Source organism: Erythrolamprus reginae, chromosome 4 (assembly GCF_031021105.1).
Source record: "Erythrolamprus reginae isolate rEryReg1 chromosome 4, rEryReg1.hap1, whole genome shotgun sequence".
In the NCBI taxonomy this organism is placed as follows: domain Eukaryota; kingdom Metazoa; phylum Chordata; class Lepidosauria; order Squamata; family Dipsadidae; genus Erythrolamprus; species Erythrolamprus reginae.
In genome coordinates, this window is record NC_091953.1 from 93,452,126 (window position 1) to 93,478,529 (window position 26,404).

General features: G+C 40.6%; 1 protein-coding gene across 1 annotated transcript; it reads right to left on the reverse strand.

The window, feature by feature from the left end:
- Window positions 1–3,643: 3,643 nt before the first annotated feature.
- On the reverse strand, window positions 3,644–20,200 carry PLCXD1 (phosphatidylinositol specific phospholipase C X domain containing 1). Its single transcript, XM_070750910.1, has 7 exons — window positions 19,816–20,200; window positions 12,662–12,798; window positions 10,791–10,927; window positions 10,263–10,391; window positions 8,425–8,580; window positions 4,853–5,036; window positions 3,644–3,964 (listed from the first exon to the last, which is right to left on the reverse strand). The coding sequence occupies exons 2-7, from the start codon at window positions 12,783–12,785 to the stop codon at window positions 3,726–3,728; spliced, it is 969 nt and encodes a 322-aa protein (XP_070607011.1). The 5' UTR covers window positions 12,786–12,798; window positions 19,816–20,200; the 3' UTR covers window positions 3,644–3,725.
- Between the last annotated feature and the right edge of the window lie 6,204 nt (window positions 20,201–26,404).

The following is a 26,404-nucleotide window of genomic DNA, read 5'->3' on the forward strand; positions in this document are numbered from 1 at the left end:
TAATTATATTTACATTTAAGACATTGGGCTAGATTTTCAATTCTGCCAAGTTTATCCTCTGTATGTAAAAAGGGCATGCTAAGCTTTCCCCTCCTTTGTTCCGAAGAGCTCACAAAAGCTCAGGAAATGTAGCTCATTTGTATTAAAACTTTGCATGCATAAGATCCCATGTTCAATTATTATTGGAACCTACAAATAAAAGCTTGCTTAAAATCCTAACTGGTATTACTTAATATCAACACGTTTTGGGCTAGATGCATAAACAATTCAATAATACTTGAACTTGGCAACTTTAAGACAAGGATTTGGGGAATTGAAGTCCATATGTCTTAAAGTTGCCAGGTTTGAAAAATACTGTATTTTTCAGAGTATAAGATGTACCACAGCAGTACAAGCACCTTAGTATAAGCACAACAGCACCTTAGTTTTTGAGGAGAAAATAGGGGGGGGGGATCTGCCTGGCATCCTTAGTCTCGTCAGCTTCAGGACATTATTTTATCCCCTGGTTAGGGCTTTTAAAAAAACCTTATTCGGAGAGAGTAACAATGAAAACCTACAAGCTGGTAGAGCCAGTAACGTTGTTAGCAATGAAAAAAAGTCTGCAAAGACTTAGGAAAAACATTATTTGGAGAGAGTAACAATGAAAAAACCTGCTAGGTAAGAGGTGGGAAGATTGTTAGCACCTAGTTAGGGCTGGAAAAAAAGCTTTTAAAAAAGCTACACTCAGAGTATAAAACACATCCAAATTTTCAGCCTCTTTTGGGGAGGAAAAAAGTGTGTCTTATACTAGGCAAATCCACAGGGCAACGACAGCAAGTCATACACAAGATTCCAGGTGCACAAGGTTAAGAGTCTAGAGGCAAGGGTCAAAATCCATAGGCAGAAACAAATCAAATCAGAATTTTTCCCAGGCCAGGGAAGTGCACTGCAAAGCAAACAATTGTTCCTGGCAAAGACACCCTCCCTGGCCTCTACTTAATTCAGCTCAAGCCAGGTGTTCCTTGTGAGGAGTAGCAAGATGACCTTCTGGCAAACAACCTCTCAGACCTCCTTTGAGTTTGCCTCTTCTCCACTCTCCATGTCCTTGGATTGACTGGAGGAGGCAGATGTTCTTCATCAGAGGGGATCTACTGCCTCAACACCACTACTTATCTACAGCCAAACCTCCCCCATGTTTTTCAGGGAAGGCAGCTCCCAATTTAGTTGTCCACTTCCTTCAATGCCTGAGAGACCTGGGGCAGCAGCTTTTTCAGCCCCTGGCCTCTTCAAGCATTCGAGGGGAGAATGCCATCCCTGTCGGATGGTCCCAGTTTCAACTCTTCTTCCTCCCCTGAACCGGAATCCGACAGGGCCATGACACAAATGTATCTGAGGAAAGCATTACTAGCTAAAATGCACAATTTCTTTTCAAGCATGATCTTGGAAGGTATGATGACTCCTCTGGATGTGTCACCATATATCTGTTATTGTGAATGGTGGTATTGTGAGCAGAGACAGGTTACAAGCAGTCTGTTCTGGGTCCTATTCTTTTTAATGTGTTTGTGAGTGACATGGGGAAGGTTTGGTAGGGAAGGTTTGCCTATTTGCTGATGACTCTAAAGTGTGCAATAGGGTTGATATTCCTGGAGGCGTCTGTAATATGGTAAATGATTTAGCTTTACTAGATAAATGGTCAAAGCAATGGAAACTGCAGTTTAATGTTTCCAAATGTAAAATAATGCACTTGGGGAAAAGGAATCCTCAACCTGAGTATTGTATTGACAGTTCTGTGTCAGCAAAAACTTCAGAAGAGAAGGATTTAGGGGTAGTGATTTCTGACAGTCTCAAAATGGGTGAGCAGTGTGGTCGGGCAGTAGGAAATGCAAGTAGGATGCTTGGCTGCATAGCTAGAGGTATAACAAGCAGGAAGAGGGAGATTGTGATCCCACTATATAGAGCACTGGTGAGACCACATTTGGAATACTGTGTTCAGTTCTGGAGACGTCACCTACAAAAAGATATTGACAAAATTGAACGGGTCCAAAGACGGTCTACAAGAATGGTGGAAGGTCTTAAGCATAAAACATATCAAGAAAGACTTCATGAACTCAATCTGTATAGTCTGGAGGACAGAAGGAAAAGGGGACATGATCGAAACATTTAAATGTGTCAAAGGGCTAAATAAGGTTCAGGAAGGAAGTGTTTTTAATAGGAAAGTGAACACAAGAACAAGGGGACACAATCTGAAGTTAGTTGGGGGAAAGATCAAAAGCAACATGAGAAAATATTATTTTACTGAAAGAGTAGTAGATCCTTGGAACAAACTTCCAGCAGACGTGGTTGGTAAATCCACAGTAACTGAATTTAAACATGCCTAGGACAAACATATATCCATCCTAAGATAAAAAATACAGGAAATAGTATAAGGGCAGACTAGATGGACCATGAGGTCTTTTTCTGCCGTCAGTCTTCTATGTTTCTATGTTTCTATCTCTCCAGATGTCAGGCGAAGGAATAACCAATCCCAGGCACAGGAGGTGCTAATCAATGGCTCCAGGCAGCTGGCTGACAGGGATTTGGCTGAGGTGCAGCTACAGCATGGCAGCTCTGAGGCTTCATTTGGGGAAAGCATGCAGCTGCAGCCAGTTAGCGATGAGGAGGACGTCTTCATGATGTCAAAGCTCCGCCCATGGAATTCCCTATTGGGATTCCCCACCTCCTTTCTAGCCTCCAGATCGGCCGAAAATGCCGCCGCCGATTGCAAAAACTGCGCTCCGCCGAGTGGCGCCGCCCGGCTGTAACCTTCGGAAACAGCCGGGTGCTTCTCGGCGGCCTCCGGAACCCGAACCCAAACTTCCGGGTTCGGCATTCGGGAGAATGCCAAGAAGCCCCCTGGCTGTTTCAGAAGGTGACAGCCAGGTGGCGGCGCTTCTCGGCAGCCTCCGGAACCCGAACCAGAACTTCCGGGTTCTGCGTTCGGGAGAACTACGAGAAGCTCCCTGGCTGTTTCAGAAGGTGACAGCCAGGCGGCGGCACTTCTCAGCAGCCTCCCGAACCCGAAAAGTTCAGGTTCGGGTTCGGGAGAACACCGAGAAGCCCCCCGGCTGTTTTAAAAGGTGACAGCCAGGCGGCAGCACCCCGCTGAAGCACCATTTTGTGATATTTTTTTTCTTTTTCACAGATTAATCGCTTTTACATTGTTTCCTATGGGAAACAATGTTTCATCTTACGAACTTTTCACCTTACGAACCTACTTCCGGAACCAATTAGGTTCGTAAGACAAGGTATTACTGTACCTTGAATTCATTGGTCATTGCTCTGTGGATTAACATAGGTCTGCTTTTGGATGGATTTAATTGGGACAGTTCTGAGGTTTTGGTGAAGGCAATTGCCAGGGAACATTAATAAACCTACTAAAGCACCATTTACATGTGTGTGTGTTGGTGAGTGGGACAGCAAAGAGGTGATCAAACATTCAGTACTAACCAGTTGATCAAAGTTGTCCATGTTTCAAAATTCTGTAGATGCTGCATGTTTTGCAGGAGGACCAGTTTTTCTGTGAAATATTTTTTTAAAAAACAAACCTTGTGACATTTTCTACAGTGATGCATAAATACAGTTTTTAAATAAGAACCATGCATAACTGCAGGTTAAAAATATGAGAGTGAATTATTTGCTGTATTATATCCTACTTTATCCTTGCAGTTAGTCCCATCATCTCCTTTCAAAACATGATCAAAATAGAGCTATTGTAAAATCAGTTTGCTATTAAGATTTATCACATTCTCCACAAAATTATTCTTTTCTATGAAGTCTCCAGCAATAATGTTAATGCAGTCCTTTTTTGATCCAGGATGCTGTTTCTTTACCCACAAATTTAAGAAAGGAAGAGCCTTCAGAGTCATTTTTTTAACAGAGCTGCTTATGTTTTTCAAAATATATCCTAAATCTGCAGTAAGATTGATTCCTGCGACAAATAATCCATCTGGAAGAGGGGAAAACAGAATGAGAATTACCATTTGATTCTTGTAACAATTACCAACAATTCTCCAAAGAAGGGAATGTAACTCGCTTTATTTGCAAACTACATCATTATGAGCATCCATAAGGTGACTTGCAACTAAGGGACAGAAAGAATATACCTTTCTTACATCTTATTTGGATGAATCCCAAATTCAGTCTAGAAATGTCTGCCTGAGTAATCCCAAATCAACCCAAATTAAAACAGGTATTTTCAACATCCTTATTCAGTATATCAAATGTTGCTATGCTCATATTAAAGCATAAAAAAATAAAGAGAACACTCAAATAACACATCCTAGATCTGAATGAAATGAAATATTCTCATTGAATACTTTGTTCTGTACAAAATTGAATATGCTGACAAGAAAATGAAATTGATTGTCAATCAGTGTTGCTTCTTCCTAAGTGGACAGTTTGATTTCACAGAAGTTTGATTTACTTAGAGTTATATTCTGTTGTTTAAGTGTTCTCTTTATTTTTTTGAGCAGTATATAAAAAAAATATTTCCACATATATCCATCTGACTGCAAAGATGGGAACACATTTCTAAATTATGTGAAAATTTTGGAACCTTGTTTCCAAAAAAAAAAAAAAATAGGTTGTAGGAAATATCGTCAAATTGGAGTAATATCTTTAGGGACAGAGGAATATCGGTGACTTCTTCTTGATCTGATTCACTAGACCTAAAGCAAATCCTCATAAACTGAAGATTGCTTGTCTTTTGTGGTTTTTGGTCCATTATCATAAAAGCTGGTTGCTGAGTTTTGGTGGTTATGTGTGGGAATGTTCATGGAGGGAAACTCAGGAGTTGATTCTGGATATACACCATATATGCAGAAGGGACAAATACCTGGACGACCACCTTCCTTCCTTTTTTCCAAGAACTCAATAAGCTTTTGTGCTGTATCCTTATTTCCCCACCAGTATGGAATTGCAGGCCACAATTCACTATGATGTACCACTTGAATTATTTCGTCATAAGACACAATAACTTGGTAGCCATTTGACCACATATTGCGTAGGGTTGGAATAATCTGAAAGGAAGAGTAAGATAACATATTTCATTTATTTATACCCCATCCTTATTATTTTTTTATAAATAATTCAAGGCAGCAAACATATGCAACACACCTTCCTCCTCCTATTTTCCCCACATCAACCACCTTGAAAAGACAGTTATTAGGAGCTAAGAGAAAGAATGATTGGTCCAAAGTCACCAAACTGGCTTTCATAGCTAAAGTGGGACTAGAACTACTTACTTACTCACTTACTTACTTACTTACTTACTTACTTACTTACTTACTTACTTTACTTACTTACTTACTTACTTACTTACTTATTTATTTATTTATTGGATTTGTATGCCGCCCCTCTCCGTAGACTCGGGGCAGCTAACAAAAGTAATAAAAACAGCACATAAACAATCCAATATTAAAACAGTTAAAAACCCTTATTATAAAACCAAACATACATACAGACATACCATGCATAAAATTGTAAAGGCCTAGCGGGAAAGAGTATCTCAGTTCCCCCATGCCTGGCGGCAGAGGTGGGTTTTAAGAAGCTTGCGAAAGGCAAGGACAGTGGGGGCTATTCTAATCTCTGTGGGGAATTGGTTCCACAGGGCTGGGGCTGCCATAGAGAAGGCTCTTCCCCTGGGTCCCACCAAGTGACATTGTTTAGTTGACGGGACCCGGAGAAGACCCACTCTGTGGGACCTAACTGGTCGCTGGGATTTGTACGGCAGAAGGCAGTCCCTCAGATAATCTGGTCCGGTGCCATGAAGGGCTTTATAGGTCATAACCAATACTTTGAATTGTGACTGGAAACTGATCGGCAACCAATGCAGACTACGGAGTGTTGGTGTAACATGGGCATATTTGGGAAAACCCATGATTGCTCTTGCAGCTGCATTCTGCACGACCTGAAGTTTCCGAACACTTTTCAAAGGTAGCCCCATGTAGAGAGCATTACAGTAGTCGAGCCTTGAGGTGGTGAGGGCATGAGTGACTGTGAGCAGTGACTCCCGGTCCAAATAGGGCCGCAACTGGTGCACCAGACGAACCTGGGCAAACGCCCCCCTCGCCACAGCCAAAAGATGTTTCTCTAATGTGAGCTGTGGATCGAGGAGGATGCCCAAGTTGCGGACCCTCTCTGAAGTGGTCAATAATTCTCTTCCCAGGGTGATGGACGGACGGATGGAATTGTCCTTGGGAGGCAAAACCCACAGCCACTCCGTCTTATCAGGGTTGAGTTTGAGTCTGTTGACACCCATCCAGGCCCCAACAGCCTCCAGACACCGGCACATCACTTTCACTGCTTCGTTGACTGGACATGGGGTGGAGATGTAAAGCTGGGTATCATCAGCGTACTGATGATACCTTACTCCATGCCCTTGGATGATCTCACCCAGCAGTTTAATGTAGATATTAAATAGCAGGGGGGAGAGGACCGACCCCTGAGGCATCCCACAAGGGAGAGACCTCGGAGTCGACCTCTGATCCCCCACTAACACCAACTGTGACCGACCGGAGAGGTAGGAGGAGAACCACTGAAGAACAGTGCCTCCCACTCCCAACCCCTCCAGCCGGCGCAGACGGATACCATGGTCGATTATATCGAAAGCCGCTAGAGGTCAAGGAGCACCAGGACAGAGGATAAACCCCTGTCCCGGGCCCGCCAGAGATCATCCATCAACGCGACCAAAGCAGTTTCTGTGCTGTAACTGGGCCTGAAACCCGACTGTTGAGGACCTAGATAATCGGCTTCTTCCAAGGACCGCTGGAGCTGGAGCGCCACCACCTTCTCAACAGCCTTCCCCATAAAGGGAAGGTTGGAGACTGGACGATAGTTATTAAGTACGCCTGGGTCCAGGAAAGGCTTCTTGAGGAGAGGGTGCACAAGTGCCTCCTTATAGGGAGCCGAAAAGGACCCCCTCCCCAAGGAAGCGTTGACAATCTCCTGGACCCAGCTCCGTGTCACCTCCCTGCTGGCCGAAACCAGCCAGAAGGGACACAGATCCAGTAAGCAGGTGGCGGAACTCACAGCTCCAATGGCCTTGTCCACTTCATCAGGTGTCACCAGATCAAACTCTTCCCAGACAGGTGAACAAGTACAGGCCCCAGTCACCTCAACTGACTCATTGTCAGTCGACTCTGTTTTCCAATTGGAATTGAGGTCCACTCAGATCCGAGCAATTTTATCAGCGAATAATGTGTTAAAATCCTCGGCACTACTCTGCAAGGGCTCCCCAACTCCCCCCTGGTAAAGAAGGGAGCGGGTCACCCTAAACAGAGCGGCTAGACGGGATTCCGCTGATGCAATCAAGGCGGCATGATACGCGCATCTTGCCGCCTTGAGCGCCATTTTGTAAGTCTCTAATATGAGCTCTTACAAGTGTTCGATCGGATTCGGACTTACTCTTCCTCCATCGCTTCTCTAGACGTCTCTTCCGGCATTTCAACTCCCGGAGCTCCTCGTTGAACCATGGAGCTCTACGGGTCTAGTGCCGCGGAGAGGTCGCAACAGTGCAATTCAGTCTAGGGCCTCCACTGCAGCCTTGTTCCACGCCTCAGCCAGAGAATCTGCAAAACTGTGGATGAGTGTGTCTGGAATAACCCCAAGTGCCTTCTGAAAGCCTTCTGGATCCATCAGGCGCCTGGGGTGGAACAACTTAATCGGTTCCGCCTCCCTACTTTCTAGCCTATTGACTTAAATTTTAATCATTAAAATAAACTGGCTATTATTCATATCAAATAGACTTGGGATACAGCTGTGATCAATTTTATTTATTTATTTATTTATTTTATTTTATTTATTTACGTACCCATTGGTGGTATATAAAGATATAATAATGTTTATATACATGATACTAGTAAAAGAGAAACATTAGGATAAGGGACAGAAGGCACTCTGGTGCACTTATGCATGTCCCTTACTAACCTCTTAGGAATTGGGAGAAGTCAACAGTGGATAGTCTAAGGGTAAAGTTTTGGGGGTTAGGCAGGGGTGGGCTACTGCCCGGACGGGGGGGAAATGCAGTGTGGTAGCAAAAATGGAGCTCCACCCCGAAGCACTCAATTTGCACTGAAAGATGTTGAAAGAAAATGCAGAGGATCCTGCATAAGCTACACCCACAGTGTCGTAATAAAATTTTTGGTAGCCCTTCACTGGTGTTAGGTGATGATACTACAGAGTCTGGTAGTGAGTTCCATGCATCAACGTCTCGGTTACTAATCGGACAAGTTCTGCAGGGGTCATTTAGCATTACCCAGGAATTGTTCAAATTTTGCCAAGCATTACAAAATCACTCAGAGTTGTATATGACCACTGTACATTCCCTCAATACAATATCTGATCATACCAAAGTGAATTAGTAATCTAGTCTCAAAATCTGAAAACTAAGTTTTCTAAGCAACTCACATTTCTAGGGCACAAAATAGAACTGAAGATCTTCTTTATGCAGGAGACCAAATGATTGTGATGATTCTCCTCCAAGCCGTCAAAATTTCTGAAAGCTAGAACAACAACCTCCCAAGGATGGTTTTTTAACCATCGTAAAATGTCCCACAGAACAACCTGTAAAAATCAATGTAAGACTGAATAACATCTGATATGAGACATGGCTTTGTAACAGATGTAAAATGAATCAATTATAATTGGCAAATTTCTCAATGATATTGTATCATATTATCTGACCAGGAAATGTTCATTGCACAGGATATTGCATGTGGACTGGAAACTTGCTATTTGCATATTATTTCCTGTTTGATAAACATAAACTTATAATGGGTAGTGATCATCTAGCAAACCATACAAAATCAAACTAAATGTTACCATAACTATGAAATATTATGTACATTGTGATTCCTAGAAAGCTTAATTTCGATTTTCATGTTTTAGAAGTATTTGTAATCCAACAAACTAAAAACTACTATGTTAAAAAAATGCTATCCTTCTTAAAAAGAACATTATCCAAAAAGACAGGAACAACGCTACTCTTTTTCTTCAGAATTGTTACTGTGCTCTTTAATTCCAACCCTCATCCTAAACAGATTGTTGAAATTCTGCAGAATTTTCCTGTACAAAGCATTCCTTGGCCAATCATTTGGGAGTCACTTTCTTGACTTGATCCTAAAAAAATTAGTTGCCAAATAGGGGAGGGAGGGAGGGAAGGGGGAGGTGTGTGTGTCTGAGAGAGAGAGATTCCAACCTAACAATGTTGAAATCTATTAAAAAAATAAATCAAGGTACATAAAAGCATAAACAAATGAATTTTGCTAAAGAGAGTCATGTTATTCAGAACAATTGGGGTTGTTGTTTTTTACTAAGTAGGAATTTATGCTATAATTGTTGTTCAGTACACTGTGGAATCTTAATAATTTTACAACAGAGCAAAATATGTAACTGGATGTAACATGGAGCTGCTGTGGCATGAATGCCAGAGTCCATATGATCATTTCTGAATCTTTACTAAGTACTGTACAAGTTTTGTAGTTGATTCAAGCACTGATTATCAGGAAATTCATATCTTGAAAACTGGTCACTTCCTGACTTTATCCAAACCAACTTCATTTAATGTATATCCTATTGAAATTTTCCAATTTTCCAAAACGTTTTCTTTCTTCACAAGGTGGTTTCTATTTGTATAACCGAGTTTTTTAATACTTTAAAATTACTTTTGGTGGAGAGCTTGAGCTTATTTTGTTGCTGCAAAATGGTGACACATGGTATGGACACAATGTATATGCTCTAAAAATCACGGACAGAACTACGGGGAATTACTGGTTCCAACATTAGTTTCCCCATTATGCTTTATGTTGGTTCACAAAGCTTCATGTTGGTTCACAAATTTTAAAACAATCTAAAAATATCTAAAAATAAATCTAAAAATGGGACACAAAATAGCAAATGTTTACATTTCTAGAATTCTTCAAAAGATATGACGGGTGTTGGACAAGAAGTCAAAATGGAAATTCTGGACCAAAAGCAGTTGTTAATGGTAGGGGTTATCTATATTAGAGATCAATATCTAGCTTTTAGGGACAAAGGAAATAGTTATTTTCTAATTCTGATAATATAAATTACTCATGGAAACATTAGTCTCCATTCTGCCAGAAAAAGGGGGGGGGGAAGCATATTACTATCAAAAATTTGGATTTCCTCACTTCTGCACAGAAAGGACACTTCACAACACATTTTTTAATAGTGTATTTCACTTAAAACAGTGATTTCAATAGAATTCTGTTAAGAAAATGTACCTCTACTTCCACTGTCGTATATAACATATGAACAAAGTATAATTTCATAGAAGGATCATCAGGTTTGTGAGCTATTCTAAAATCGAAATACCTAATTCCAGCATCCAATTGTTCCAACACAGTCAGATCCTGAAAAGTTTAAAAAAAAACGGTTTCCAAAACGTTTGCAAGAAAGATATATTTAATTATGTTTCAATGATATACATTTCATAAATGTTGAACAGTTTTAGGAAGACAATGGTTTTGGATTGCAGTCTACAAGTCTTTGGTAAAACCCATAATGTTTCTAACACAAAATAAATAGAAAATTGATCACTTTCATCCAATGATTTTGCTCTTTTTTATGATACCTGTATTATTCTATGTATTACGGAAACAAAAGGATTGCAGAAACAAAAAAGCCGCCCCGAGTCCCTAGGAATTGGGTGGCATAGAAGTCGAATTAATTAAATAAATAAATACAAGCAAATTTAATGTTGTAAAAACAGAGCTCCAAAAAGACAAAGTGGGAAATCCAAAAATATTTACCTGTGTTATTGACCATCTCAAAATAATAGGGTGCACTATCCAATGCATATGTTTATCCAGTAACTGCAATAATTTGGATCCATTTGCACTGACTTCTGACTTCTTATCCAGACAATATGTCATTGCATCATGACTACCTATATAGGATTAAAGACAAAGTCAACCTATTCCTAATTGTTTGTCAGACTTACCACTGCATCAAAGTTCACTCTAAAACTCTTCTTACTCTAATCTAAAACCAGACAAAACTAACTGCAGAAACAGACCTAGTAGTCCTAGTATTCTGCTTTTTGAGTTTTTTTTATATTTCCCAGCAAACATTATTATAAGTAATGAATACAAGTAATAAGTCTCACCTGAGAGCAAAAGGGTGGCATGTGATCAGATAATCAAATATGGTAAGTGCTATCTAAGATACACACGCCCCCGGATGGATCAGATGAGCTCTACCTCTGGTACCAGTCATCCCTTGGGAGGTGTATGGTGCAGTGATTTGTGTCATTGTAATCTTCCGGGGTTCTTCTTTAATGTATTTCACCCCCAATTGGGGTGAATTTCATCACACTTTAATTTAGAAATTGATAGGATTTGGTTGGGACAGGTGTCACACGTGGCGCGCAGAGGCATATCTGCTGGTACATGAGCCATTGTCGTAACTCAGCTCCAATGTGCATGTGCTGATTTTCAGCTCACATGGAACCTCTTGGTGGGTGTTTTCAGCTTCTGGAGGGCTTCTAGGGGAAGGGGGGGCATTTTTGTCTTCCCCAGGCTCTAGGGAAGCTTATGAAGCCTGGGGAAAGTGAAAAATGAGCCTACCGGGCCCACCAGAAGTTGGGAAACAGGCTGTTTCCGGCATCCAGAGGGCTTCCAGGGGAATATCATTTTCACCCTCCCCAGGCACTGAATTATGGGTGTGGGCACTTGCACTTGTGCAATAGCGCACACAAACGCACTTTTGGCACCCAAAGAAAAAAAGGTTTGCCATCAGTGCATTAGAGCAACTTTTGGTCCATAGGGTTCTATTTATTTCTTTATTTCTTTATTTCTTTATTTCTTTATTTCTTTATTTCTTTATTTCTTTATTTCTTTATTTCTTTATTTCTTTATTTCTTTATTTCTTTATTTCTTTCGTTAGTTAGTTAGTTAGTTAGTTAGTTAGTTAGTATGCCGCCCCTCTCCGCAAATTTGAGGTGGCTAACAACAATAAAAAGACAATGTAAACAAATCTAATATTAAAAAAACTAAAAACCCCAATTTAAGAGATCAGTCATACATACAGTCATACCATACATAAATTTTATAAGCCTAGGGGGAGCGAAAGCTATTAAAGCTATTCTGGGAAGTCTTATACATTTCTTTAAATCAGGTTTATGGAGGTTGGGAAACTAAACTGGGGGGGGGGGATTTATCTGATTCGCAGATTCAATGGAAAGAAGGATATATCCCACCCATCCAACTGGATAGGTTGCCACGACAGACTGAGCAAGGAAAAGAAAAAATCCTTGTGAAGCTCTGGTGATTTTTTTTTCTTCAAGGGGTGGTTTAAAGCTTGGATTTCATTAATATCCTTTTTTTTAAAGATACATTTTGACAAGATGCACAGAACACAATATAATGTTCTAAAGTTCACGCAGTTATATCTGTGGCGGTGGGCAAATCCATCATTTATTTCTACAACTTTTGAAGAACTGTGTTGAAAAGATATTAGGAAGTTGAAAAGATAATGCTAAATATGTTCTGTTGTGTTGCGTTGGGCTGTGCTGTTATGTTATGCTATACTGTTCTGTTATGTGTTATTATGTGTTATATTATGATGTGTTGTGTTGAAACAATTCTTTCCAATTATCCAAATTTCAAAAGGCATTACTTACCTGGTAATGACAGATTAGAGAGAGGTACAACCCAAAGGCTTTCTGGTAAAACAGACATCCACTGGTCAGTTTCACTGCCGAGGTTAATGGATTTTCTTTTGGGCTCTTTCTTCCTTTTTCCCATTTTAAATAATCTTCTTGAAAATAAAAAAAAATAGGTTTTAACTCTGTTCTGCAGGTTCAAATTTAATTCACCCAGTATCCTCACATGTCTCCCATCCTGATGACATTATCAAAATCCTTCAAAACCTGGCTATTTTCCAAGGTCTTGAAGTGGAATAGATGCAAGTTGTTTCTCTTGCTGTGTAGGGCTTTCTCTTCTGAGTGTATATAATCTGTTTCCCAATTCTTTGCTTCTTGCTTTTCAAGTACAAGCTACTCAAAATAGTTTGGTGTGTAGTGGGTTGATGGGAGAGAGAGACACAGAGAGAGAGGGAGGGAGAGAGGGAGATTGTGAAGTGATAATAAATCTGCCCAGTGCTACATACAACCTATTTTCAAAGTTACGGTGACTGCACATACACACCTGCAGTCATGTGATTGCATATAGGGAACTTGGCAACCAGCTCATCTTTTATGGCCATTTGCAGCACTTCAAGCTTATTTTGTGGCTTTTTTGCCTGTTTCCAATGTTTACTTCTGCTTTGGACACAGATCATTGGGGATATGGATTTGTTTAATGAATGCAGCATTCTTTAAAAAACTGCGCTATTCGTAATTACCACACCCAAAAATATTGAAAAATCAGATCCAGTCACATAATGCCTTGAGTTATGATTGCAACCATAATTCCGAAATATTGGACAATAATTGCTAACTTGGGAGCTCATTTATACAGCTCTCATTCTGGTGCCTTCCTCCCAGTTTTAGATCTATAACCAGGGGTGGGCTGCTGCCCGGATGGGGGTGGAACGCAGCAGGGTAGTGAAAATGGAGCTCCATCCCAGAGCATCCAATTTGCACTGAAAGATGTTGAAAGAAAATGCAGGGTGACATCCATAAGCCACACCCACAATGTGGTAGTAAAACTTTTGGTAGCCCTTCACTCTCTATAACCTATAGATTTCCCATGCTTTACACAATTCTGGCTCAGCATCAGTGATGTCCACACTGTGGACAAGGGGAGGACTAAAAACAGGTAAGGGAGCCTCATGATCCAAGCCCTTCCTATTTCATTATATGTGTAATATAGGTCCAAAAGGGGCAGAATGTGGATTGTGATGTCACACTTACCATCTTACAGATTTTGACACACACACACACACAGATGGTCATGGATGCTGTTCCTCAGATTTCCTGAGAGCTGTATCACAAAACGTAGAGAAGGTTGCCCTGTGGGCTGTGGTAAAGGAAAGCAATACAGTGGTACCTCGGTACTCACCATTAATTGGTTCCGGGAGACATGATAAGTATAAAAAATGATGATTTCAACCAGATGAATTTTTCCATAAGGAATAATGTAATACGTCACAAGGCAGGTGACACTGACCATTTCTAGTTTGGGCATTGAGTACCAAACAAATGAACAAACAAATGCCAGGATAAAATTTCCAAGTCAAAATTCATTGAGTATCAAATTTAAATCAGTTTCAAAGCAACTGAGTACCAAGGAATAAGTAATATGATCATCTGAAGTCATCCCAATAACAATGACAACAACTTCTTTCTATAACTGGTACATATGGGGACATAACCTTCAGTGACAATCCAATAGATTAAGATAAACTAAACCCACATAATCAGGATCAATATATGTATTGCTGTCTCCAAAGCCAATTCACTCTAATAAGCTATCCAGCGAAAACAGCTATTTCTAACAAAAGATTCAGACAATCATTTTCAATTGGTTTTCCAAATACAGTGGTTTCTGTGAATTGATGGGTTTCTATGAAAAACTAAGAACAAACACCCCCCCCCCCCCCAAAGTAGTTCACTTAAGCCTAGCCAATTTTCTATACTAGACTTGATTTCTTAATCAGGATGCTAGGATTTTTCTTTTAATTAATTGGTTCTGAGATTTGAACATACCATCCCCAAGGATTATAGAATAATCTAAATTAAACAGATGTTCATATCTGTCACAACCTTCAGTAGAAATTCTATTACTACATATTGCAATTGTTAATTTCATATTGTTTATGTTTTTACCTAATGTTATACAATGTCAAAATGAAAACATTGTATAGTATTGCATTTTTCACTGAGTTACAACCCCCCCCCCCCAAATAATACAAATTCCAATATGATTAAACATCTGTAATTTGGGAGAAATTGATTAAAAGGCATGCTGTTGTTCAGTGTAGTCTAATTTATGTCATGCACTTTGTTCAACATGCTCACTTGAATGTAACCTCATTCCACATAGATATTTTATGGCTTTGCCAGCAGATTCTACAAGATGTAAACAGATGCAGCCTGATTATCTGTTCCTTCCTCTATTGACCTATTTTTATATAATCCTCTTGAGCGTTGCTTATTGTTTCTTAAATAGGTCATTTTTCTGCCCCCATAAACTGTCAGCTAAAAATACAATTGTTGGAGGAGTGTGTCACAGAGGTACTTGAACTTCTTGAAATTATATCAATGTGCCACGTTCCTATTATCATACACTCTCGTGGAATCAGATGATTGCAGATTAAAGATAAATCTACCAGATTTGGTGGGCACCAAAAGTTGTTCCAAATGAATTTTTGAACCAAATAAGTAACTCCACTATAAACAATCTCTTCCACAGATACCCAGATTAAAGCAGTAAGAATGTTATCAATTTGATTCATCTATATGACCACATGCAGTTAATTTGATCTAGAAATAATAATCATTACTAAAACCTGTTTTTTTCACTTCTCAATCTGGATCCAAACATGGGCCAGCTAGCACTCAAACGACCCCTCAAAAGAGATATATCGGGCTTGTGTGTTTTGGAATGTTCATGGAAGGATGGAAGGATGTATTCACTGCTTTTCATCCATCACTATTGTTTTATTATTTGACTTCTTGTATTTAGGCTTCTCTTGATCAGGTTGTCTACTTTTTGCACTGGGTTGGTATGTATAGAGATGCAGTTCCCTTTGTGATCTGACCATGATAACTCTGGTACTGTCTTTGTCTGCTGGGAAGATGATGATGGTTTGGTTCTTCTTGGGTTTTTGTCCTCTGCTTTGAATTGGCTCTGGTTCTGTGTTCTTATGTGTTCTGCCGGGCTCTCTGATAGGAGCCTCCCGAAAATTCAAGGGTACAAATTTCAGACACAGACACGTTTGAAAATTCAAAACAATGTTCTTTATCACAAAATTCAAAATAAAACTAAGCACTCTTTTTGTATTGCAAAGAGCACTCCTCCCAAAACAACCGGGTAGTCTGTACAATTTCCCTTAAGCAGTCATTAAGTACTAAGCTAGCAGCTGTGAAGAAACTTCACACCCCTTCTTCTTCCAACTAAGTGAGACACACACACCCACACACACGTTGCTCTGCTTTGTTTTTCAAGACGTGAAAAAGCAACAAAGTCCAGAAAACACAGGATTCCTGACAAACTCCGAACAGATATTCTTCCACAACGGCCAAACCCACATGTTGCTATTTATAGCAGCAGCCCTAATTACTAGAGCCCCACCAAAACACAGTTGGCCTCACTTATTTCCTGTAATATATTCTTACTTGGTCTCTTCTACGCACAATTCTGCGCTTGCGTGGGTCCAAAATGTCATCATCTGAATCAAGGGAAGATAAGGGAGATTGACTGCCTGGGCTGTGTGCCAAGCCCTCCTCTGCCGAGTCACTCCCACCTTCTTCTTCGTCTGAGGAAACTAAACTCTGAACTGATTCTGTCGGCAATAACACAGGCCTGTGACATGTTGAATTTTCCCCTGCATCCACCTCCACATTCCCTGGGGCAGGAGCTGGGCCAGAGACAACCACAACATTATGGTCTCTGGTTTTTTTGTCCTCTGCTTTGAAATGGCTCTAGTTCTGTGTTCCTATGGTCTCCAATATGATCATCTGTCTTACATTCTCTTGGGTTTCTGTGATAAGCCCTGTGGTTTTAAATACTGCCTCCAAGGCTGCAAAAAATTCTAACTGACATCATTTACAGTATGTTATAATTGAAGCCTTTGTGTAGGGTGTTGTGTTCTGTCATGAGTAGTGAGCAGCTGGTCAAGTTGACAACTCAGTCGGATTCAGGTATCTCTTTCCTCCTGGGGTTTAGTTTGAGCAGTTTGCTTTGAAGCTTCATTTTTTTTCTTAGCTGATCTTAGAAATGTAGTCTTGATGGCAATTGGCAACACTGTACGTTCTGGGATATAATTCTAGGACAGTGTTTCCCAACCTTAGCAACTTGAAGATATCTGGACTTCAATTCCCAGAATTCCCCAGCCAGCATTTGCTGGCTGGGGAATTCTGGGAGTTGAAGTCCAAATATCTTCAAGTTGCCACGGTTGGGAAACACTGTTCTAGAACACCAGTTGCTCCTTGGTATTATCTATGGTATGCTAATATTATTTTTTAATATAAGATGCACATTCTTGATCATTGTAATTATACTTTTTGCCCACTTTAGAATAGAACACTCTATTGTCCAAGTGTGATTGCACCCACAAGGAATTTGTCTTTGGTGCATATGCTCTCAGTGTACATAAAAGAAAATATACATTTGTCAAGAATCATGAGAAAAACACTTAATGATTGTCATAGTGGTCAAATAAGCAATGAGGAAACAATCAATATTAATAAAAATCTTAAGGATACAAGCGACAAGTTACAGTCATACAGTCATAAGTTGGAGGAAATGGGTGATAGGAATGATGAGAAAAAACTAGTAGAAATAGTAGTGCAGATTTAGTAAATAGTTTGACAGTGTTGAGGGAATTATTTGTTTAGCAGTGATGGCATTTGGGAAAAAACTGTTCTTGTGTCTAGTTGTCTTTACTATTTTTCATCCAGTTGTGCCATTAACTGGAGTCCGTATCTGACACTTGTGGACACGCTATTTTAGGCATTCATGCAGAAAGGGCAGATGTTCCTGGGTGGAGGTTTGCCTGCATGCAAATTTCTCTCATTTTGTATGCTTTGTGAAGCATTTGATGCCTTTATGGGGAACCCCAATGTCAGTGGGGAGCTGGCAAGGAAGAAAATATATGCAGTTCAGAATTGAACTGTGGAGTCCTCTGAGCTGTTTTCATACAGAGGTTTCATTGCTTGAGAAGGTAACATCTTGAGTGCTGGAAAAGAATTGGGTTCACTTTCTTTTATATAAACTTGCTTGCCCTATCAGGGTAGATTGGGTAATGTTTTCTCCTTGGTAGTTTCTTCATGTGGCTGTTATTCCACAAGCATTACATTGTCTACATAGCCATTATTTTTAGCAGGTGTTTAGTACAGACAGTTCTTAACTTACAATCATTGTTCAATACGCTCATTTAGTTACAACCCTGATAAAGAAAGTGGCTTACAACTGGTGTTCACACTTAATAATAACAACAACAGAGTTGGAAGGGACCTTGGAGTTCTTCTAGTCCAACCCCCTGCTTAGGCAGGAAACCCTACACTACTTCAGACAGATGGTTGTCCAACATCTGCTTAAAACTTCCAGTGTTGGGGCATTCACAATTTCTGGAGACAAGCTGTACCATTGATTAACTGTTCTGACTGTCAGGAAATTTCTCCTTAGTTCTAAGTTGCTTCTCTCCTTGTTCAGCTTCCACCCATTGCTTCTTGTTCTACCCTCAGGTACTTTGGAGAATAGGTTGACTCCTTTTTCTTTCTGGCAAGCCCTGAGATAATGGAATGCTGCTATCATGTCTCCCCTGGTCTTTCTTTTCATTAAGCTAGCCACGCACAGTTCCTGCAACTGTTCTTAGCCTCCAGTCCCCTAATCATCTTTGTAGCTCTTCTCTGTACTTTTTCTAGAGTTTCAAAATCTTTTTTGCATCGTGGCGACCAAAACTGAATGCAATATTCCAAGTGTGGTCTTACCAAGGTCTTAAAATTGTTGCAGTGTTCTAGCAATCACATGATCATGATTCAGGTCCTTAGAAACTGTCACACATTTATGGCGGCTGCAATATCCCATGGTCATGGAATTGCTATTTGTGACTCTCCCCGTTGGCTTCCAACAAGCCAATCAATGGGAAAGCCAGTAGGGAAGGCCGTAACTCTCAGTAATGTGAAGTCTTAACAACTATGGCCAAAAAAATAAAAGTTGTAAAATTGTGTACAGTCACATGATTCCCCACTTAATGACAGCATCGCTTAACAACAAATTTTATGGTGCTACTCTGGGCATAAATCAAGGGCTACCTGTATTGCTACTTGGTGGTTTCCAATCTAACTATTAGATTAGTCCAAGATCAGCTGAGTGCTGTCAAATGACAGGACACAGTTCTAAGCTTTTGGACCAAGGTCATATAATGCTTTCTGAGAAACTCAACTTGAGCTTGATCTGACCCCCAAATTCTACTGAGCCACAACATGGCATATTTGATTTTAGTTTAAGCAATTTATTGAAATGAGCTAAACGTTTATAATGGTTTATTATGGCTCTAGTCAATAATTGGAATGAGGGTCATTGCAAGGATCTTTTATTGTGTGGTTGCCCTAACAAAGAGCATCTCACACACAACTTCCATCTTAGAATGGTTGCCCATTCTTTTCTCCCCAAAGAAAGTTTGCTAAGAAGGGGCAAGTGGGACCCTATTCAACAGAATCACTACACACTTGGAGTAACCCAATAAAAGCATCAAGTTGCAAAAAAAAAAATCAAGCAATATAGTCCGACTCTTCTTCTTCTTCTTCTTCTTCTTCTTCTTCTTCTTCTTCTTCTTCTTCTTCTCCTCCTCCTCCTCCTCCTCCTCCTCCTCCTCCTCCTCCTCCCCCTCCTCCTCTTCCTCTTTTTCTTCTCCATCTCTTCCTCTTCCTCTTCTTGTTATTATTTTGCCAAATTAAGGTTTCAATGCTAAAGTGAAATATCCCAGAATACAGAGTCCGAGGTCCCTTTGTAAAATAAAGTGGCAAACCTATTCACACATTTCGTAAACCAAAATAAGAATTTAACTGCGAGTAATCAGGGAGAATAGAACCAACAACAACTCTTCTCATTCATTTTACCATTATTAAAACAAAAGAGGAAAAAGAAACCCCATTCTGTTACTTACTGACAGCGAATAAGCCAGCGGACCAATCAATCAAAGCCGCTCCGTTCCAGGAAACCGACTGAAGAGTTTCAAAAGCCGCTGTTTTCAAAACAGATCCCACGCTGCTCTCGGGGGATCCGGGAGTCCTCAAATCTTGGGTTTTCCTTCCCAATAGGAGCGCAGCGCTTTGGGATTTGGGGTTGTTTACTCCCTGTTTTAAATCAGCATCTGAGCAATCTTTGCAAAGAGAGAGCGAGCGAGAGAGAAAGCGACCCGAAGGGATCCGCATTCCCTCCAGAGGAACCGACTGGGATCTCCTGCCGCAGCCCCGCCGCGAATCTTGAGCTTCTTTGCATAGCTGCCACGCGATTGGTCTGCTCCGACAGCTCGGCTCCTCCTCCTCGACTCGAACCGGGCGGGAAGCGCAGGTGTAAGTGGGGGCCTGAGTTTAGAGTGTGCCTGAATACGGTAAAGTTGGACCGCATGGGTGGGGATGCACGTGTGAGGTGCAAATTTTTTTTAAAAAATGACAGGGAGCATCCCCGGCTGACTGTAGACGATCTAAAGTAAAAACTTTAACCTTCGACTGTCCTCATCCCATTCCTAAGTGGTCTGTAAGTAGCGGGCATAAGTACACCATAAGTACTGTCCAATTTACCTGTACCTACTTTGCTTATGTTTATGTTTATTCCAATAGAAAAGATGTCCGGGACAGTATTGTATATGTATGTCACATGTTTTTGCTTAATTTGAAAGTTAAGGGAGACTAGGATAGATCCATTTTGGCCTTATCAGCTAGCCATATCCACACTGGGACTTGAACTTGCAACCTTTTCCTTGTAAGACAGAGAATTAACCTCTAGGCTACAGTATCCAATCACTTCAGCTCTGTACCAGGGAAGGGTTACATATTTTTTGTGCCGAATCTCTCTCTCTCTCTCTCTCTATATATATATATATATACATGTATGTATGTATGTATGTATGTACATATATACACATACATATATACATATACATATATATACATACATTCATACATATACAGTAGGTATATGCATGTATATATATATGTGTGTATGTGTGTGTGTGTGTGTAACATTTTTGCTAATAATGAAAAGGAAGGGAGACTACTATAGATTTATTTTGGGCTTATTTGCCCTCATTAGGTAGCCATATCCGACCAAAAAAAATCACACATACACATGTTTTTGTAGATTTTCCCATATATAGGTATGTAGGTCTTGGCATATTTGGGTCTTTTCCCATGATTCTAAGATTCTACAATCTAGATAGAATTCCAAGATTCTATCAATCTTACATGGGAACAGACCCAAATACCCCAAGACCTACATATACGTACATATATAGGGAAAAAGGAAAGTACTATGCTTCCTTCCATATGGAATAGAATAAAATTTTATTGGCCAAGTGTGATTGGACACATAAGGAATATATATATATATATATATATATACACACACACACACATACATACACACACACACACACACACACATACATATATATATATATTGCCGCGCATCGGTAACTGCCCAAACCCATAATTCAATGCCTGGAGAGAATGAAACAGCGTTCCCCATCCCTGGAGACCCTCTGGAGGTCAGAAATGGCCTGTTTCCCAACTTCTGGTGGGCCCAATACACTCGTGTTTCACCCTCCCCAGGGTCTAAAGACTTCACTAGAGCCAGGGGAGGGTAAAAATGTCCTTCCCCATCCCCCTGGGGGCTCTCTGGAAGCCAAAAATGCCCTCCCAGAGCCTCTGTGTGAGCCAAAAATCAGATGGCCACCACACACATACATGTTGGAGCTGAACTAGGGCAACGGCTCGCATGCTAGCAGATATGACTCTGCGTGCCACCTGTGGCACCCGTGCCATAGGTTCGCCATCACTGGTTTAGAAAGTCAGCATATTGTCGCCAACCATCTAGGTCCTCTTTTTACTGACCTTGGAAGGATGGAAGGCTGAGTTAACCTTGAGCCAGTCAGAATTAAACTGCTAACAGCAGAATTAGCCTGCAATACTGCATTCCAACCACTGTGCCGCCATGGCTCATATATATATACAGTAAACAGAATGTATATCTATTTATATGTGTGTGTATGTGTGTGTGTAACATATTTTTGCTGATAATGAAAAGGAAGAAAGACTAATATAAATCTATTTCAAGCTATTTTGCTCTTATCAGCTAGCCATGCCCTTACTGGGATTTGAATATATATATAGGTCATGGCAGGTCAACATAGAAATCATAATAAATATGACCTAGTGGAAGAATCTATAAATAAATAGAATTGAGGGGAAAAAACAGTGGGAAGAGCTTGGGTGATGATGTGGCTCTCTGTTTTTAATGTGCCATTTCCTCTACTTAAAAAGAGTAAATTAGATTAACATCTATTCCAAACTGCTGTTGGTGAACCTTGTTCCATCTTACTTAATGAATTATATAGTCATACATCATTTCTAGTTTGAATTATTAAGCTATTAGTACATACGGCACTTAATGAGAAAAATGTAGGTGTAAAGCTGCTATTCTTTAGAAAGCCATAAATGTGGAGAGCAGTGCAGTCTTTCACAAAACAAGTATGTATTACATCACCCAGGATCCCCTGTTTGGAGCACCCAAATCAGTAAAGTGACTTTAAAGAAGAGCTGGCAAAGACTCAAATCAGCATTAACTCTAAGCTGCCGGCATGGAACAAGGGCTGAATCACAACTATGCCTGAAAAAGAAGGCAAAAATTTCAATGCTCATGATTTTTAATCACAAACTCATGATGTGATGCTGAAGGAAAGAACCTGGCCTCCTTACCCACAAGAATTCAGAGCAGCCATAAGTATCATAGTAAAACTGCCTGCAGCTCAATGACTGGTTTCCCGAGATGTGAGTTTTGTCAGCACAGAGCTATTAAGAAACCTCTTCTTTGTCATTCATACCATGCTCAACGACACTTCCTGACTAGCATTTATATTATGCTGTAAAACTGTAGAAGGCCATTAGAGACCTAGAATTGCAGGAAACAAACAAGTGATTTGATTACCCATAATAGTCAAGACAATTAACCGTAAAGTCATTAGCTCACTGGGTGACTTTGGTCAAAGTAGAATTTTAGGGAAGAAAATGTTTCTCTATACCTATGATGGTGAACCTGTGACACCTGTGCCCAGCGGTGGGCTATGAGCCAGAACGCTAAATTGCACTCGCCGCTGTGGCTCATAAGTTCTTGCGGGGCCAGCGCAATTTTGCTGGTACACCTGTGAAGGTTGTAAAATCACGCACGGAGCCACAGGTGCACCTGTGTTTTGGGGAGGTTTTTTTGCTTCTGCACATGCCAAAACATGGGCATACCTGCAGCTCCGTGTGTGATTTTGCTACCTCCACAGGTGCAGCAGCAAAATCGTGCTGGCCCCGCAAGAACTTACGAGCCACGGTGGCAAGCGCAATTTAGCATTCCGGCTCATAGCCCACTGCTGTGTATGGCACAGGTGGCACGCAGCACCCTCTCGGTGGGCATGTGAGCCATTGCCCCAATTTAGCTCTGCCATGCATGTGTGCACGCCTCCCACTGGCCAGCTGGTTGTCAGGTCTTTGCCATGCATGTGGGAGATGGTGCGCATGTGGGGGAATGTGCATGCATGCATGCGGATAGAACACATGTGGCGGTCATGCATACATACATGGGGGGTATTGTACATACTCCTGGTCAGTTGGAGGATGATGAAGAACTTGAGGACTCGGATACAGATAGTGTTTATGAATTAATGGTGGGCCCGGGGTTACAGGTAGTAGAACAGGTGGGAGTCCAGCCACAGGATGTTGCTATGAGTCCAGAATCTAGCAAGGAAGAATCAGATGTTTGCTGAGTCAATCCTAAATTCAGAAGGGTCCAAAAACGTAAGGAACAGGTGTTTGGAAGAAGATATTAAGTGGAGGAATGGGTTAAATACTGGAGTGATGTATTTGGTACGTCAGGGGGTCAGTGGGGAAGAAGGGTGGAGTTTCAATGTTGTAGGGCTAAAATGAAAGGTGTTTGCGTTCAGCTCCCAAGCAAGCAAATGCATTCTGTGTTATTTTACAGTCATTTCTGCTGTTTTTGAATCATGCTGTGAGTACATAAATCTTGTTAAACGGAGGAGGCTGGGAGGAATGCATGAGGAATGCAATTAAGAAAGATAACGAGAGGAAGAGGAATGTGCTAGTATGAACTATATTTTGAGTACGGAAGGAAAGAGAATAAAGATGGAGTTTCTTTGTTTATGAAATACTGCATTTAGTAAGAGTTATTTGTAATAGCTAAAGTTCTACCAGAAACCAGAACAGGGGGCAGGGGGCATGTGGGGAGTCATGCATGCAGGGGCTGGGGGCCATGTGGGTGTGGGTGTGCATGCACATGGGTGAGCACATATTGCATTTTGGGGGTTTGGGCACATTAATAGAGAGTTGCAGAGTTACAACCCTGAACCCTAGGCCAGTCTTCCCTAAGTATGATATTAAGAAGATTAGTAGAAAGGTATCTGAAGTAATAGGACTGGGAGAGGTAAAAGCATTTAGAAAATGTGAATGTAAATGGTAGATTAAGGAGAAAAATTGCACGGATTCATTTTTACAAAATAAAAAAAAATATTGTGCCTTAGAGATTAATTATGGTTTTACTATAAGCCTTGCTTGCTAGCATTTTATGGTTTGTAATTCATGGTTTAGCCAATTATGATTTGATAAACCATGATTATGCAGATTGTGCTTCAGTTAATTGTATAAATATCTATTTTGGACATAAATGCTAATAGTAGCAGCAAGAGTAACATGCTCTACTATGCAATAAAATAATAAGATATAAGGTGACCTCAGGTTAATTCCATCAGACTGAGCTATAATTATAAATGCTTTAGCAGAAGTGGGTGATATTATCTAGCAATTTCAAGTATATATCCAAAGAAATGAAGGGAGAAAGCAAAATGCTTTCGGAATTAAGGTTTCCAGTAGCAAAATAATGATTTGAAAAAAAATTAATTTCACAAACATGAAAAACAAGACAGAAGCAGTTATGAAAAGGCTGACAAGCAAAATTATTTAAAGATTTAAAAATGAGGAAGTGCACAGCTAATTTTCGTTTGTGTGTCAATTGCTTTGGCAAATCAAATTAGCTACATTGTTATATAAATTATCCAATATCATCTTTGGAATGCATTCTCTTTGCACAAAATGGTAATGATGTTTGTTTGGTTATGACTCAGTAGGATATGAAACTCAACCACTCTAGTTCACTCAGTGATCATACCAGTAGTTAAACAAATATTGGCTTTGTGCAATCTGTGAACCTCTTTATATAGAGCTTGAGAAAGAAAATCCTCTTGACGGCATAGAATTAAATGGGAATGTTCTAAATGGTCTATCACTCTCTGTTCCTGTTCTGTGCATAAGCCCTCGGAGCAAACCCCAACTCAGAAATCACTTATTTTATGATAAAATCCATCTCTTTATTTGAACACAAGCATGTATAATGAAACATATGGTTTTAAAATGGCACAGAAGAAGAAATTACTTTTCTCTTTAGCTGTAATCTATGTCCCATCTTAACCTTAATCTTAATCTTAACCGATCTGCAGAAATGCCTGCACACTAGTGTGCAGGGGGGGGGAGCAGAGGGAATAAATTAAAACTTTACCCCCTGCTGTGGCTGGGAGGGGTGGAAAGGGGCGCAAGCAGCAACTGTGTGATCTCCTTTAGGGCACCTCTTGTGAGGTGATGGACGACCTCCTCCCTGTACTACAGGGCTCAGCCGGCTTGGGTAGAGGAGGGGGGCCGCCCTTGTGGCTCGCTGCCTGGAGGCGTGGCTTGGGGATGGGGGCAGGCATAAGGAAGCCACTCCCCTTCGCCCGGGCAAGGAACTTTCACCCTATAGTTGCTTAGAAAGGTTTGACTTAAGGCTCCGCGCCCTTTTGATTTATTTACACCTCTGCAGGTCATACATTCAGTGAAATAATTAATTAATTAATTATGTAAATTAATTAATTAATTATGTAAATTACAATTGTACAATTACAATTATGTAAATTACAATAAAGTGACCCGTTATACCCACTATATATCTGTGTCTGAGTGTTACTCCGCCTCCACTGCAAGGGACCGTTGGCCACTCACCTGGCCGGCGGTGTTTGCGGCGGGTACGGGGGAGAGAAGGCCTCCATTAATTACTTCATCCATTAATTACTTAAACATATGCTTTTGCTCACCGAAGGCTTCCCAGCACAGCATCCAACAAGGAATGTCCCTTATTGAAGCAGAACTCATGATTTTAAAGCCTTGTTCAATCACACCCTGCTGCCTCATGTCTCTTCCATTGAGCATTGATTCTCACCACCCCATTTCCCACAATCCTTTTCCTTTATACTGCCTGGAAGTTATAACACACCTCAAAGAGGCTAAGGCTGTAAGCTAATACCTTTTACTCTGTAACTCCTCACGCCTTCGGAGCAGTCTTCTACAACAAGGGTCAATCCAATGTCTTTCTACTCTCATGTCTTCCTCACTGTCTCACTGGGACCACTCACCCATTGTCACATCAGCCCCCTCTAGTGGTTCCTCAGA

Coding starts and splice junctions, on each gene's coding strand:
- PLCXD1 (XM_070750910.1), bottom strand. CDS start 12,785: ATGGGAAAAAGGAAGAAAGAGCCCAAAAGAAAATCCATTAACCTCGGC. Junction 10,928..12,661: donor CTCTAATCTGTCATTACCAG/GTAAGTAATGCC, acceptor AATCCTATATAG/GTAGTCATGATGCAATGACA. Junction 5,037..8,424: donor CTATTTTGTGCCCTAGAAAT/GTGAGTTGCTTA, acceptor TCTTCCTTTCAG/ATTATTCCAACCCTACGCAA.